Source organism: Rhinatrema bivittatum, chromosome 1 (assembly GCF_901001135.1).
Source record: "Rhinatrema bivittatum chromosome 1, aRhiBiv1.1, whole genome shotgun sequence".
In the NCBI taxonomy this organism is placed as follows: Eukaryota; Metazoa; Chordata; class Amphibia; order Gymnophiona; family Rhinatrematidae; genus Rhinatrema; species Rhinatrema bivittatum.
Genome location: NC_042615.1, coordinates 435095065 through 435110880, shown reverse-complemented (window position 1 = coordinate 435110880; position 15816 = coordinate 435095065). Strand labels below are relative to the sequence as shown.

Genomic DNA, 15816 nt, shown 5'->3' with positions numbered 1-15816 from the left:
AGCTTACGTTGCAACTTATTGCCATTACCATTAGATACCACTAGATGGTACTACAGTACATCAAACAGAACTGTGAAGCCACTGTACAGGACAGAACTGAAACACTAAAAAATACAAGAATTATACCAGAATAGAATTATTTAAAGGAACCCTCTCAAGTCTATACCAACACAAAACCAAGTCATTAATCTGTAACATATATTCTGTAAACACAGCTGTTCACCAACCACACATGTGGACCATGGGATCACACACTGATGCCAAACTTCTGGAGTTCTCTGGAAAAGCAAAGATTTTAACTGCATGAACGCAGTAGTTTCTATGCTGCAGCCGCACCAAGGCTACCCTCTGTTATGTTAACATAGTTTTGACTAGGGAGGAGAATAATTCTGATAGGGAGGAAGATATGTGTTTATATAACTGGTAAACTGCTGCCTTCACTTCAGAAAAAAAAAAAAAGAGAGACATGGGGCTGGAAAGGCAGAGACCTTCAAAAATGAAATAAACTTTGTAAACTGCCAAAAATAGACTGGGGAATTAAGAACCAGGTTTTAGCAGAGGAGCCAAAGATAGAGAGAAGGATTCCTCAAAAATACTACAAGGCTGCAGAAAAATATCTATCAGGTATGGTGCGCAAAGAGAAACTGATTGGAGCTGCAGGACCACTACAGCACAGAATTGCCACAAATGAGCAAAAAAGCAGGTTTGCTTACCATAAATAGTGTTTTCCATAGACAGCAGGAAGAATGAGCCATTACATTTGGGTGATGTCATCCAGCCGCTCTGAATGGACGCGGCTCTCCAAGCTAGTAGAGCTTTGAGCTCTACTGAGCATGTGAAGGACTTCCTGCATGGCATTGCCTCATGAGTCTCCTCAGTCCATATCAGAGCTTATCTAGCTATGTAGTCCACTGTCCTGGGAGACGAATGGGTATTCCATGGCTAATTTATTTTATCTATGGAAAACACTGGCTACAGTAAGCAAACTTGCTTTTTCTGTTGATAAGTAGGATGAATTAGCCATTACATGTAAGAAGACCCAAACTGAGGACTGCAGCAAAGCATTTACTTAGTAAACAACCCAATGCAAAGGTACCCATAATACACAATTTAAGATAATAGGGCTCCTTGGTGATCTGACACTACTCCTCCACAAAATATTGGATTGTACCCCCCAACTGAGAGAGTCAGAAATGGATTGTTCAGAGGGATTAAAAATGAGGTCATGTTTGGGTTGGCTTGTTGTGTAGGTTTCTGTTACCAGTGTTCTCTTTGACAAGGCCTGGCTGGAAGTAGCTGCTGCCACTGGGCTGGAAAGGGTGGTAAATGCTATTGGTGGAAAGACTGGTAAGACCTCCCATATGATCACTTAAATGGGTAGAAATGTTATTGTGCTGTGGAAGGCTGTTCAGGAACTGTTGAAAGCACCTACACTGTTACATTCTGCTCCTTATTCGGGGCGACTGTCTCATGGAGCTTTTCGCTGAAAAGATGGTCACCTAAGCAGAGGAAATCTGCTAGTTTTTCATGGCCATCTTCACAGTTGCTATTTGCTCAAAGCCATACCATACATCTAGCCTCAATAGAGGCAGAGGAATTACGTGAAACAATTTATATACCAACTGAAGATGATGGCAGATACCCTCTTCTGTCTGGGAGTGGTTGTGGACAGTAACTGCCTTACTTCATCCCATGTATGTATTGCACCATGTAGAATTGATGGATGGTAATGTGAGCTGAGAGCATTGCACTTTGAAAAGTTTTCTTGTCAAAGTTATCTAGACATTTATGGTCTTTTCCAGGAAGAGAATTTGAGTGAATGAATGTCATATTGGCTTTCTTCCTAGCAGATTCAACTACAACAGACTGCCTCCAGTCTTCCAACTACCTCCAGTGATTAATGCTGCTTCGCTTTTGATGCAAAGTGGCTGGAAGAATTTGACTTGCAGCTTTGGCCTCAGTAGACAGGGGAGTTTTTGATGAACTCTGCTCAACTTCTTTCCTGGTGAGGCAGACAAGGCTGCATTGTAGGATGAGGACTTACTGCAACTCCTGAGAGTTATACAGTTCCTTGATTTTAAGACCTGAACCTCTACATGCACATGGACATCCATCCACAGGTACAACAGTTCTTCTGGTCATGATCCAGCCCGAGACATCAATAACACAATTCATGGTTGTCAGAGGACAACCTTCCCACAGATACAACTCTTAAAACTGCTCACCACAGTTGATTTCTTCTTCTGCCAGGAAAGCCACACTTCAATCATTTAGATTTTATTTTCTTTAGTACCGCTGAAAAGTATCAATGTGATACTATCCATCTGTGGCCTCAGTTCTCCTATCATGCAAATCCATCAAAGCAGGGATAGTTGTTTGCTTAGAGACGGCACAGACAAGTGCATCCACTTTTGAGAAATACAGACGCTCTCTCACCACTGGATCCAGGCCTTCCAAGGTCCAACCCCCTTTAAAATTTGCCTCTGGGGGGGGGTCCCATTCAAGATCGATCAATTCTTGAATGGCCTCCATAACCAGGAAAAAACTAGAGGCTTTATGCAAAGAAACCAAAATGGGATTTTTTTTGGCTCAGTCTTGGTATCCATTCCAGGAACTCCCAGCAACTTCAACATCTGGGAAATCAGGGCCGGCAATTCAGCTCTATGAAAGAACCGCAACATAGCCATATACAGTTTTAATCCCAGAGGAATTTCACCATCCTCTAGAGCAGCGATTCTCAACCGGTGTGCTGCGACACACCAGTGTTGCGCCAAGCACCGGCAGGTGAGTCACGGCTCCCGGTATCCCACGCTGTTCCCTGAGCCCCGCACAGGCCGATCGGAAGCCTACACCTTCTATCTGCCACTGGGAGTAGGAAGAAGGGGGAAAGCCTCTGATTGGCCGGTGAGGCAGAAAGAAGGGACATAGCATAGGCCGGGGGTTGGGAGGAGTGGCAGTGTCGAAGTGAGGTCGCTATGGGAGCTCATCCCCGTGGCGGTGAAGAGGAAGCTCGACCCCAGCCAAGCAAGGCCACCATGGGAGACCATCCCCGTGACGGCGAAAAAGAAGTCCCACTGGAGTAAAGCCGTGGCGGAACTGGAGCCCATCCCTGCAGTGAAGGAAGAGGAGGTTTGGAGGTGAGGCCCGGTGCATGCATGTGAGAATGAGAGCCTGGGTGTGAATGGGCGCCAGGGTGAGGGCTGACGTGTGTGGGTGTGAGTGGGTGCGAGAGCATGTGTGTGTAATTGAGAGAGAGAGAGTGGTCAGGGAGGTGATGTGTTTCTGAGTGAGAGAAAGAGACTGGTCAGGAAGATGACTGGTGTGTGCGTGAGAGACCAAGACTGGTCATGCGCTCTATTTTGACCAGAGCAGCCGCACTTCCAGAAACTCTCCGGGAATAAAGTTGCACAAAATTGTTGTATGGTTTCTTCACAGTTCACATTGTCAATGGATTCTGGAATTCCGCGGAAACGTAAATTATTACGCCTTGTCCTGTTCTTTATATCTTCGAGTTTTAGTGCCAATTCCTCATGTAGTTTGTAAACCTTTCACCTCATTTTCCATAGATTTCAAATCCTCCGCTTGTGACTCTATCTGGGTTTCAGCCTCATCAATTCGCCTGCCTATTTCCCCCATGTCCTCCTTCATTTCATTGATAGCTGTCATAATGTCTCGTTTATAATTTTTAATATCGAGCCGCAACTCACAAAACCAGGTGCGAAATTCAGCTCTAGTAGGAATCACCTCCTCCTGCAACGTGGCTGTCCGCTCCTCTTCTGACTTGGGCTCGTTGTCTTCAGCGGCTTCTGCATCCGCCATTTTAGGAAGAGAGGGCTCGGAGGACTTCTCCGTTTTGCAGTATGAATATTTCTTGAAATCCACAGATTTCTTACGGAACAACATCCGCATGACGTCTGCTAGTGAATCTGTTGGAGGACGGGCTGGTATCTCGGCTGCTCACGGTATAATATGTAAATGTTTGTCCGGCATAGAGAGGAGCTCTCGTTTCAAGCTGCCATCATCCCTGATGACGTCACTTCCTCTCCCTGCCAGCTCCCCTTTTATTGTGCTTGTTCCAAAAGGACAGGCTCCTGCCTGCGGGGCAAGCCGTTTGATACGTGCTTCTGTACGGGTTGAAGCGCTGTGATCCTCTGCCCCTGGAAGTTCGGGGGAAGGGTCGCTGCTTTCTCTTATTCCTGTCCTCCAGTAGCTGCGGCAGTGGGATTCGCCCCATTTGTTGACCAGCTTCTCTAGTTCACTTCCGAACAGAAGGGTTCCCTTGAAGGGCATCCTTGTGAGTCTAGTTTTGGAAGATGTGTCAGCCGACCAGCTTCGGAGCCAGCGTTGCCTTCTGGCTGCCATGGCTGATGACACTCCTCTAGCTGCGGTGTGCACCAGATCAGAAGCGGCATCCATGAGGAATGATACCGCTGGTTCCAGGGCTTCCCCAGGAGTGTTGTTCCTGGTCTGTGATAAGCAGGCACGTGTCACCACGGCACAACAGGCCACAATCTGTAGAGACATAGCGGAGACGTCAAAAGACTGTTTGAGGATGGATTCCAGACGTCTGTCTTGAGCATCCTTGAGTGCTGCTCCTCCCTCAACTGGGATAGTAGTGTGCTTCGAGACCGCGCAGACCATGGCATCCACTTTTGGACATGCCAGGAGATCTTTGGCAGCTGGGTCCAGAGGGTACATGGCTGCTCAAGGCACGCCCCCCCCCCCCCCCCCCCTTTGAACGTAGTCTCTGGGGGCATCCCTTTCCAGGTCAATTAACTGCTGGACAGCTTGTAATAGTAGGAAATGACGGGAGGTCTGACGGAGTCCCTCTAGGAGGGGATTTGTCTTAGGTTCCCCCGAGGCACTTGTGCCTGGGATAGTGAGCTCTTTCAAGCTGTGTGTGACCAGGTCTGGAAGCTCGTCCTTGGTGAAGAAGCGCCTCATGGTTCGGTGGGGCTCTGTCCCCAGGGGGAGGTTCCCCTTCCTCCAGGGGTTCTGAATCCTCATCTGAATTGTCCGTGTCCCCGAAGGTGGGGCTTCTGAGCGGTGGAATCACTTCCCTGGGCATAGAGGGTCCCGGGATGTTGAGGTCCTCTGGCAGAGGTTGTGGCCGTATTATCGGAGGGCCCGGTTGCATGTGAACGAAGATATGCAGGCCTTTGAAGAATTCCACCCAGGAGATAGATGTTGGGTCTAAATTAAGAGGCACTGTGTCCCTGGGGAGCCCCGTTTGAGGGAGGGTCCCGTTGGGGGACGCTAGGTCCGGCGTACTGTTTGAGAAGCTGGAACCCGGTACCGGCTGGGGAGGGCCATGGGCTGGATCCCCCAGTGCCTCCTCGCACTGTATACACAGGGCCGTGGCCTCCTCATGCTGTGCAGCTCTAATGTGGCATGCTGGGCAAAGGCCTTGAGCTTCTTTTCCGGTGGTGCCATGGCTTGTGCGCATAAAATACATGGCCCAGGTGGCTTAGTTATGCGCTCCGGTGCGTCGAAGTTATGTGCATAGGATTGGTACGCGCTCAGGGAGATGTGCGCAGATTGAAGTTATGCGCCCAGCACAGTAAGCGTGTGGTTATGCGCGTTGCTTGTGTGCACAAGGTATTTGTGTGCACGGCTCGCCTCTGTGCGCACAGATCAGGGCGGCGGACAGGTCAAGATGGTGACGGCGACCACGCGGACAATATGGCGACCACTTCGGAGTGTCTCCATGTGGGAGGACCCTCTGATCTGACCGGGGTCTTTCCCTGCTAGGGCAGATCAACCCGGTGGCACTGGTCCCGGCTGGCGACCTGTGTGACTCCTCGAGCTTCGGAGACCAGAGACTTTTAAATATATTTCTACCTTACCTAGTCTTGGCGATTCCCGGTCTCGTTCCAGGTGGTCTCCGGCTGCGGGGGGAGAGGGAAAATACCTTCACCGCCGCACTCTAAGTTGCACCCACTGCCTCTCAGCCTCACCCGATGTCGGGGGCTAGGTCCCCGCCGAGGGTTGGCCGCCGGACCGAGGCTTACCTCCGAGGGATCGCGGAAATCACCTCGGGAATTCTCAACTGGGGGAGGGACCCAATGGGTGTCACCGCAGGAGAGCGGGGCTCGTCCGTAGAGGTAAAATTTCTTCTTGTTTTGGTTTTCTCTGGTAAATTACACTAACGCTGTACTAGCGTGCATAGAGTCCCACACTGCTATAGAGACGGAAAATACTGAAGAGCTGCACTTCCTGCAGGGGTATATGTACTAGGGCTGACGTCAGATTGAAATCTGATCCGTCTCCAACTGCTATCAGGAGTACACTATACCACTGGTCCTGAGTCTATCTGCTAGGAAAATTTATATGTTTTCCTACACTGGTTTTCATATACAAAAAAAAAAAAAACCCCCAAAAACAAAAAAGCAACTGTTTTCTCCTTTCTGAGGAACTAATGTTTGTTAAGCCTCTAATTATTGCTTCTTAAAGTTAGAAAGGCTCTATAGCTATACAGATTGGATCTGATTAGAAATACATTGAGAATTCTTCCATGGGATCTTAACTGAAGGTCCCAGAGTAACTCCTCCCTCTTTCTTCACTTTACCACCCTTAATTCTTCTTAGCCGTGTTTATTAAACGAACACTAATAACTTTAACACCACTTTCCATTGCAGACAAGTGTCTAAACATTCTGACTAATATTCACCATCTATACCAAAAGCATACATTTAGTCTTTCATAGTTATTAAAAAATTGGCTTACCAGCATGCAGATGCCAGAAATATGTTAGTGGTGTTTGAAAGGACTCCTACTGGAGGTTCTGCAAGCATAATAGAAGAGAGAATTCCTCCACCAAAGCAGCAAAGCATAGCACTGAACCAACATGCAATGGGACTGCGCCATGCCACTTCCATTGCTCCTGAAATGACACAAAGTAAAACACAACCTGTCAATCTGTAAAACTGACAAAGGCAAGACACGTCAAACTTTACAAGCTATATTATATAAAACCCTAATTTTGCTACAATAGCACTCAAAAATCATGTAATATGTAAAAAACACAATTTACTGTATACAGTTTTATAAAGACATGTCAATCTAATTATTTTCTTAAAATTATAAACTTTTTCTTAAAGGCACTGCCTGCAGAAATACTGTACTTTGATGTACTGTTATTTCAGCTGAAGAGATAAAGCAAAATTGCTTACCTTGTAATAGGTGTTATCCCAGGACAGCAGGATGTAGTCCTCACGAAACCCACTCGCCACCCCGCTGAGTTGGGTCTCATACCTTTTATTATTTTATTTTTGCTAAAGCTTAATGCTACATACGAGACTAGAGAGAGAGACCCCTGTGGCAGAGAATATCATGGCATGCTGGGCATGCTCAGTGGGCTCAGAATGCCAGTCAAAGTTTCTAGAAACTTTGACAGAAAGTTTTCCCGCACTAGGGCTCCGTCAGTGACATCACCCAAATGTGAGGACTACATCCTGCTGTCCTGGGATAACACCTATTACAAGGTAAGCAATTTTGCTTTATTCCAGGACAAGCAGGATGCTAGTCCTCACATATGGGTGATTAGCAAGCTAGAGGCTGAGTCATGTGGTAGTGAAGCAACATTGAATTATTGTTGTTGAAAATGAGTCAGCCGAAAATCACAGCAGGTTGGATGTAGGAGTTGGGATTAAACTGGGAATAAGTTCTTTAAGGCAGATTGTCCATAGGCTGAATCTTGTCGTCCTTCTTTGTCCAAACAGTAATGAGCTGCAAAGGTGTGAAGAGAACTCCATGTTGCAGCTTTACATATGTTAAGAATTGGCACTGAACAATAGTGTGCTACTGAGGTTGACATTGCCCTTACTGAATGCACCTTTACTCGCCCTTGGAGAGGAAGGCCTGCTTTTTCATAGCAAAACTGTATGCATTCTGCTAACCAGCTGGATCGAGTATGTTTACCCACTGCTTTACTTGGTTTGTTTGGATCATAAGACACAAAGAGTTGAGTGGATTTCCTGTGGACTGCAGCGCAATCTAAGTAGAATGCTAACGCACGTTTACAGTCCAAGGTATATAAGGCCCATTCTCCCTAGTGAGAATGAGGCCTTGGAAAGAATGTGGGTAAAACTATGGATTGGTTCAAGTGGAATTCCGTAACTACCTTGGGAAGGAATTTAGATGTGTACGGAGAACCACTCTGTCATGTAGGAATTTCGTGTAAGGTGAATACATGACAAGTGCTTGTAACTCACTTACCCTTCTTGCTGAAGTAATGGCTATGAGGAAGATAGTCTTCCATGTGAGAAATTTAAAAATCACAAGAATTAATGGGTTCGAAAGGAGAACGCATGAGTCTTGTTAAGACCAGATTCAGGTCCCATTCTGTGACTGGGGGCCGAATTGGTGGTTTAAGTTGAGTTAAACCTCTCATAAACCTACTGATAAGAGGTTGTGTGGATATTGGTGCATCTCCCATCTTGTTATGGTAAGCTGATATTGCACTTAAGAGTACGCTTACAGATGAAGTCTGGAGACCAGAGTCTGAAAGATGGTATAAGTAGTCTAGTAGAGAAGTAGTGGGGCAGGTGAAAGGATCAATATTCTTTTGCCAGCACCACAAAGCAAATTGTTTCCATTTGGAAGAATAGTTCTTTCGTGTGGAAGGTTTACGAGATGCTATAAGCACTTGAGATACATTGGTTGAAAGATTGAGTGGTTGTAAGATCAAGCTTTCAACATCCATGCTGTCAGGGATAGGGATTGAAGGTTGGGATGGCGCAACCAACCCTGATCCTGAGTTATGAGAGTGGGAGTTACTCCCAAGCAAATTGGATCCCTGACTGAGAGGTCTAGAAGTGTTGGAAACCATACTTGTCGAGGCCAATATGGGGCTATGAGGATCATGGACCCCTTGTCCTGTTGTAGCTTCACTAGAGTTTTGGTTATGAACGGTATCGGAGGATACGCGTATAGAAGGCCGGAGTTCCAGGGGCGAGCAAATGCGTCCTTGGCTGGCTGGTTTTTCTGTTTGTGAAGAGAACAGAATCTGTCCACTTTGTGATTCAGATGTGACGCAAAGAGGTCTATTGTTGGTTGTCCCCAACGTTGAAATATCCTGGTCGCTACTGCGGGATCCAGGGACCATTCGTGTGGTTGGAAGTGACGACTGAGTTGATCTGCCACTATGTTGTGAATGCCTGCCAGATAAGTGGCCCGGAGAAACATTGAGTGGTTCAGGGCCCAGCCCCAAATCTGTGCAGCTTCCTGACAAAGGAGATATGAGCCCGTACCTCCCTGTTTGTTGATGTACCACATGGCTACTGTGTTGTCCGTTTGGATCAGAACAGACTTTTGTAAAAGGCAGTCCTTGAACGCATGAAGCACATAACGTATAGCTCGAAGCTCCAGAAAATTTGAAATGTTGCTTCGAGTTTTGTCCAAGTACCCTGGGTTTGGAGGTTGTGTATGTGAGCTCCCCAACCCAAGGTGGATGCATCTGTAGTTAAAGTTATCTGTGGGACTGGTTGTTGGAAGGGTAGGCCCTTGCGCAAATTGTCCTTGTTCACCCACCAAAGTAGAGATGAACGCAGCTGGTTGGTTACTTGAATTGGAGAATGCAGTGGTTGAATGGCTTGGATCCATTGTGATCTTAAAGTCCATTGAGTTACCCTCATGGCTAACCTTGCCAAAGGAGTGACATGAACTGTGGAGGCCATGTTGCCTAGTAAGGTTAGAAACTGATGAGCCGTTGCTTGTTGCTTTGAGTGAATCGAGTTTGCCAACAGGGACAGTGTTTCTGCTCGATCCTCGGGTAGAAAGGCCTTCGAAAGGATGGTGTTCAATTCTGCTCCTATGAATTGAAGCAGGTGAGATGGGGTAAGATGGGTCTTTTGATAATTGATGAGAAAGCCCATGGAGTGAAGTACAGTAATTGTTTGACTGAGAGAAGCCAGAGCTCCTTGTTGAGATTGACTTCTGATGAGCCAGTCGTCTAAGAAGGGAAAAACATGGACACTTTCCTTGTGCAAGTGTGCTGCTATTACTGCTAGACATTTGATGAATACTCTAGGGGCAGAGGCAAGTCCGAATGGTAGTACTCTGTACTGGAAATATTGATGCCCCACCATGAAGCGCAGATATTTGCGATGAGGAGGGTATATTGGAATGTGAGCATAAGCGTCTTGAAGATCCAGAGAACAAAGCCAATCTCCTGTTTGAAGAAGTGGAAGCATGATGCCTAGAGAGACCATCCTGAACTTTTCTCTCTTTAGAAATTTGATGAGATTTCTGAGGTCTAGGATGGGACGTAGGCCTCCGGTTTCTTTTGGAATGAGGAAATACCGGAAATAGAATCCTCTGCCCTGCTGAGCCCGTGGCACTGGCTCTACAGCCCTGGCTTTCAGAAGGGTGGATAATTCTACTTGTAACTGGAGTTACAAGTAGAATTATCCACCCTTGTTACTGAGAGAGAGAGAGGTCTCGGAGGAGAATCTATTGGAATTGAGAGGAAATTGAGTTGGTAACCTCGCGATACTATTGCAAGTACCCATTGGTCTGTTGTTATTGGTATCCAACTGTTGTAAAATTCAGATACTCGGCCTCCTCCAGGAAGTTCCGGCTAAGGATTGGAGATGTAGCTGTGTTCTCTGGAAATGGTTTCAAAATCCAGTAGCAGGGCCTGTCTGCGGCGGAGGTTGAGGCCTAGTTGCCCTAGGTTGTCTTGGTTGAGGCCTTTGCTGTGTTCTAGAAGGTCTGGCCCTAGATGTAGGAGGGTAGTACCTTCTTTGTCTATAAAAAGGCCTTCTAGATTCTTTTCTTTGAGGCCTACGCCCAGAGTGCGTAGGGGGATCCTGTGGAATTGATGAAAGCTGTCTGAGGGTTTCAGTATGTTCCTTCAACTGTGTGACTGCATCCTGGACTTTGGATCCAAAAAGGTTATCTCCTAAGCAGAGGAGATCTACTAATTTATCCTGGACCTCAGGCCTGAGGTCCGAGGCCTTAAGCCATGCCCATTTTCTGGCACTGATCCCCGATGCAGCCACCCTGGAAGCTGTCTCAAAGCCATCATAGGCTGCTCGGATTTCATGTTTATCTGCCTCCAGTCCTTTATGGATGATGGCTTGTGCTGCCTCTTGTTGTTGAGATGGAAGAGATGTTAGAAACTCCTGCATTTGTTTCCACAAGTCCCTTTGATATTGGGTCATGTAGAGTTGGTATGAAGAGATTCTCGAATTCAACATACCCCCTGATAGACCTTGCGACCCAGGGAATCCAAAAATCTGTGGTCTTTGCCTGGGGGATTTGATGAATGTGGTCTAATTCGTTTGGATTTTTTCTGAGCAGATTCCACCACAACTGATTGGTGAGGGAGCTGCGACTTCTGGTAGCCAGAAGCAGACTGCACCAAATATGTACTGTCCATACGTTTGACTGCTGGCACTGAGCAAGGATGTTCCAAATACGATGTTGCAATTCTAAGAGAACATCTTGTACTGGTATAGCCACCACTTGCTTTGGAGGGTCTACAAATTGAAGTACCTCCAGGGTTTGTTGTCTGGTATCTTGCTCTGTTACTAATTTGAAGGGAATGGTGTCAGCCATTTCCTGGACAAAAGTTGTGAAGGAAAAATCTTCTGGAGGAGATTTTTTCCGTGGATCAGGTGAAGATGGCTCAGACATAAAGCCTTCAGATGAAGTTTCTAATAGTGTGTCACTCCAAGTGTCATATTCTTGGACTTGTGGAGAAGTTGTTGAAGGTTTAGGTGGTGGAGGAATTCCAGAAGGTCCTGGTAATGGATCTTCAGTAGATGATTTCTCAGGATGCTCTTCCCGTGGATTAGAGGGAAGAGAATCAAGCAGATCTTGATACCTTTTCATTAATATCTGGTGTAGTGCTGACTCTCAGTGTCCTAGAGCCCCAGGAGCGAGTGGCACCGACGGTATCGGCTTCCGGACCAAAGATTTATTTTATTTATTTTATTTAACAGTTTTTCTATACCGACATTAAAATACACATCATAAAAAAAAAAAATACACATCATGTCGGTTTACATTATAACAGCAGGTAGAAAATACATAGAACAGGGATGTGGGGGTGGATAACCAGCAAAAACAAGAGTAGAGAGGGCTCTAATGGGGAGCCCGAAGCAATAGTTAAAATTAGATAAAAATAGGGGCAGGGTAAGAGGAGCTATTTACAACGAACTAGGGTGCGGGGAGGTAAGATGGGTGGCTATTTACAGGGGGGAGGGAGGGGGGGCAACTGTTTAAAAAGGGGCAGGTGGAGGAAAGGTTGCTATTCCGGGGAAGTCTTAGTGGAAGAATCAGAAGTATTGCATATTGCGGAAAGGGGTGGGGGTGGAGGGTATAAAAAAAGGGTGGCTATTTACAAGGGGGAAGGACTATGGGATGGGACTATTATCTTCGGTGGCCGTCTTGAAGTCATCGTAGCTTTAGTACCTGGCATCGGTGCAGTTGTGAAAATCGGCATCGGTGACGTCACCGGCATCGGTACTGTCACCGGCTTCGGTGAAGTCACCGGCATCCGCAAAACTGCCGGCATCGGCGCTGTCGCCGGAATCTGCTCCTTTAGGGCCTGGGCTACCACTTGTCTTATTAAAATTGACAATTCCTGCGATATAGCTGGGAGAGATGGAGTAGCTGTATGCGGTGGCGGTGTGGGAGTTGATAACACATCACCCGATGCTTGTATAGGCTCTATCAGCGATGTGGGCCCTGACGGTGGCGGCGGAGTTTCCTTAGTCTTCTGCCGTTTTGCGGCCGGTTCTCCCAGGGAGAGGGTTACCGCTGACGACGGTGCCTATGTTTGGGCCTATGCTCGACTACCGACCTTATCGATGCCGTGAATGGCGATGGCGATGCCTGATCTCCCGATCCCTCCAGGCAACGTCTCTTCAATAAAACCTTTTTAGAAATTCCTGCTGGGGACGATTTCGTCGATGTCGAGGGAGAAGGAATCAGCTGAAGGTGGAAAAGGTGTTCCATTTTTTCCTGTCTCAGTTTCCTTCCTTTGGGAGTCATCTCTGCACACTGAGGGCAGGATGAAACATCGTGCTTGTCCCCTAAACAGAGAACACACTCAAGGTGTGGGTCTGTTATAGACATATTCTGATTACAAATCGGACATTTTTTAAATCCCGAAGCCATCTTTTCAGCAACAGCCGTCGATGAAAAGAGGGAGGAAAGAGAGAGAGAAAAAATCCCTTTGTGGGAGAAAATCTTTTGAAATCAATGAAAAATGTGTGAGGAAAACTCACAGGACTCCTATCTCCGCGATGCTTACAGCAGCGCGGAAAAACGAAGACTAGAGAGAGACACCCCTGGGGCAGAGAATATCATGGCATGCTGGGCATGCTCAGTGGGCTCAGAGTACCAGTCAAAAGTTTCTAGAAACTTTGACAGAAAGTTTTTGGGTACTTGCCAGGTTCTTGTGGCCTGGATTGGCCACTGTTGGAAACAGGATGCTGGGCTTGATGGACCCTTGGTCTGACCCAGTATGGCATTTTCTTATGTTCTTATGTAAGTTTTCCCGCAATAGGGCTCAGTCAGTAACGTCACCCATATGTGAGGACTAGCATCCTGCTTGTCCTGGGATAATATGCCCTACTAAAATTATCAAACACTTTTTGCCTCCATATCCTCTCTACATACATGCCCCTTTCACAGCCCTCTCCAATCCTTTATGTGCTTGTGGGCTGAGTGCATTAGAGCCACACAAGACATATTAAATGTAGATCACTCAGAAGTGAAAATTAACACAAACTTAAGAGTACTTTGATAATTCAAGAAGAAATAGGTAAACCTATGAAGGGATTTAGAAGCATATTGTTCCATTAACTCATTTTAATTTGGGCCAGCTCCGTGGTTCAATCCAAGTCAGATCTTTTGCTCACTGGCTTATCTGTTATTGGGAATGCTGCAAAGGCAGAGTTCACAGCCCCCAGAGAAAAGGAATCCTGGTCATTGCTTAAAGGTGACAGCTCATGGCTGGATTCATGGCCCATGATTGGTGCATGATCATCACTACAATGAACAGATTAGGTATGTTGGGGGAGGAATATAAAATAGGACAATAATCCCTAGGGTAGTTGCAAATGAAGGCGCATGGTGCCACATCCCAGTCCTTGTTCTGACTTGAGCTGGAATTACAAAGAAATGGGAGGAAACTACAGGGTAAAACTAAAGTATCTCAATTTCACTAACTCATAAAGATAAAATGTTCCACATGTACATATATTGACAAAATACTGAACATAAGAACAAATTGCCATGCTGGGTCTGACCAGTTGGTGACTCATTTATTAGAAATGTAGATAGCAGGGTGGCTGGTGGACTTGTGTACAATTCTGGTCGCCGCATCTCAAAAAAAGATATAGGTGCGATGGAGAAGCTACAGAGAAGGGCAACCAAAATGATAAAGGGGGGGGGGGAGGAACAGCTCCCCTATGAGGAAAGGCTGAAGAGGTTAGGGCTGTTCAGCTAGGAGAAGAGACGGCTGAGGGGAGATATGATATAGGTCTTTAAGATCATGAGAGGTCTTGAACGAGTAGACGTGAATCGGTTATTTACACTTTCGGATAATAGAAGGACTAGGGGGCATTCCATGAAGTTAGCAAGTAGCACATTTAAGACTAAACGGAGAAAATTCTTTTTCACTCAACGCACAATTAAGCTCTGGAATTTGTTGCCAGAGGATGTGGTTAGTGCAGTTAGTATAGCTGGGTTCAAAAACGGTTTGGATAAGTTTTTGGAGAACTCCATTAACTGCTATTAATCAAGTGTACTTAGGGAATAGCCACTGCTATTAATTGCATCAGTAGCATGGGATCTTCTTCGTGTTTGGGTACTTGCCAGATTCTTGTGGCCTAGTTTGGCCTCTGTTGGAAACAGGTTGCTGAATGTGGGTGGTGTGCACAAGGGTTGGTGACTGCTGCTCTCTGGATAGGAGTCAAAAATCAGTTGCAGGTCCAGCCTGGGGGGCTAGCTGTGTTCTAGTTCTGTGCTGACGAGGTCGGCCCCTATGAGAGGTCCGGGCCGTCCAAGCATGGGATGCAGGAGGGTAGTACCTCCGTGGCCTGTAAATTTGTTTCCTGGTGCCCCTTCAGGCTGCGGTAGGGGCATCAGAGGTGGCAGTGGACAGTTGGCGCAGGGTTTCATGATAATTTATTTATTTATTTTTTAGATTTTTATATACCGGTGTTCCTATATGAAATAAAGATCACATCGGTTTACATTGAAACAGAACATGAAAATTGCCAAAAGGCATTACATAGAACAAGGTTATGAAACTTGGAACAGTGTACATAAGTTCAAAATTTAACAATAACGTTGTAACATTGATGACCAAAAGATAAAGGAGAAAAAAAAAAAAAAAGACTTAAACAATTAAGTTGACAGGTCTTATTGAGCATAAAAATTATAACATATAAGTGAGAAAATCTCAAGTGTCCTGCAGCAAGAGATTAGATACCGAAGTAGGTAGTGGTATGGAAAATGGGGGTTTGTGAAGAAGATATGTTCTTGCTGGTTGGAGGGGAAAAAATGATGATCATGATAATGATAATATTTGAGCTGCGCCACTGCTTCTTGGAGCTTATCCCCAAAAAGGTTGTCTCCTATGCAGGGGAGATCAGCCAATTTGTCCTGCACCTCTGGGTGTAGGTCAGAGGCTTTGAGCCAAGCTCAGCACCTGGCACTAATTCCAGCTGCTGAGACTCTAGATGCAGTCTCAAAACATGCTCTGACCTCATGTTTTCCAGCATCTAATCCTTTTTGCAGGATGGAGGTCAAGCCCTCCAGGAATTGTGGCAGGGTCTCCGAGAATTCCTGGATTTG

The 15816-nt window shown here is 46.2% G+C and overlaps 1 protein-coding gene across 1 annotated transcript in view; it reads right to left on the bottom strand.

Moving 5' to 3' along the window:
* The window catches only part of TMEM38B (transmembrane protein 38B), a 138214-nt gene that overhangs the window by 98908 nt on the left and 23490 nt on the right, over positions 1–15816 (bottom strand). The window contains exon 2 of the mRNA XM_029604786.1: positions 6727–6883. Within this exon, the coding sequence (XP_029460646.1) occupies positions 6727–6883 (157 nt within the window). The remainder of the gene's footprint in view (positions 1–6726; positions 6884–15816) is intronic.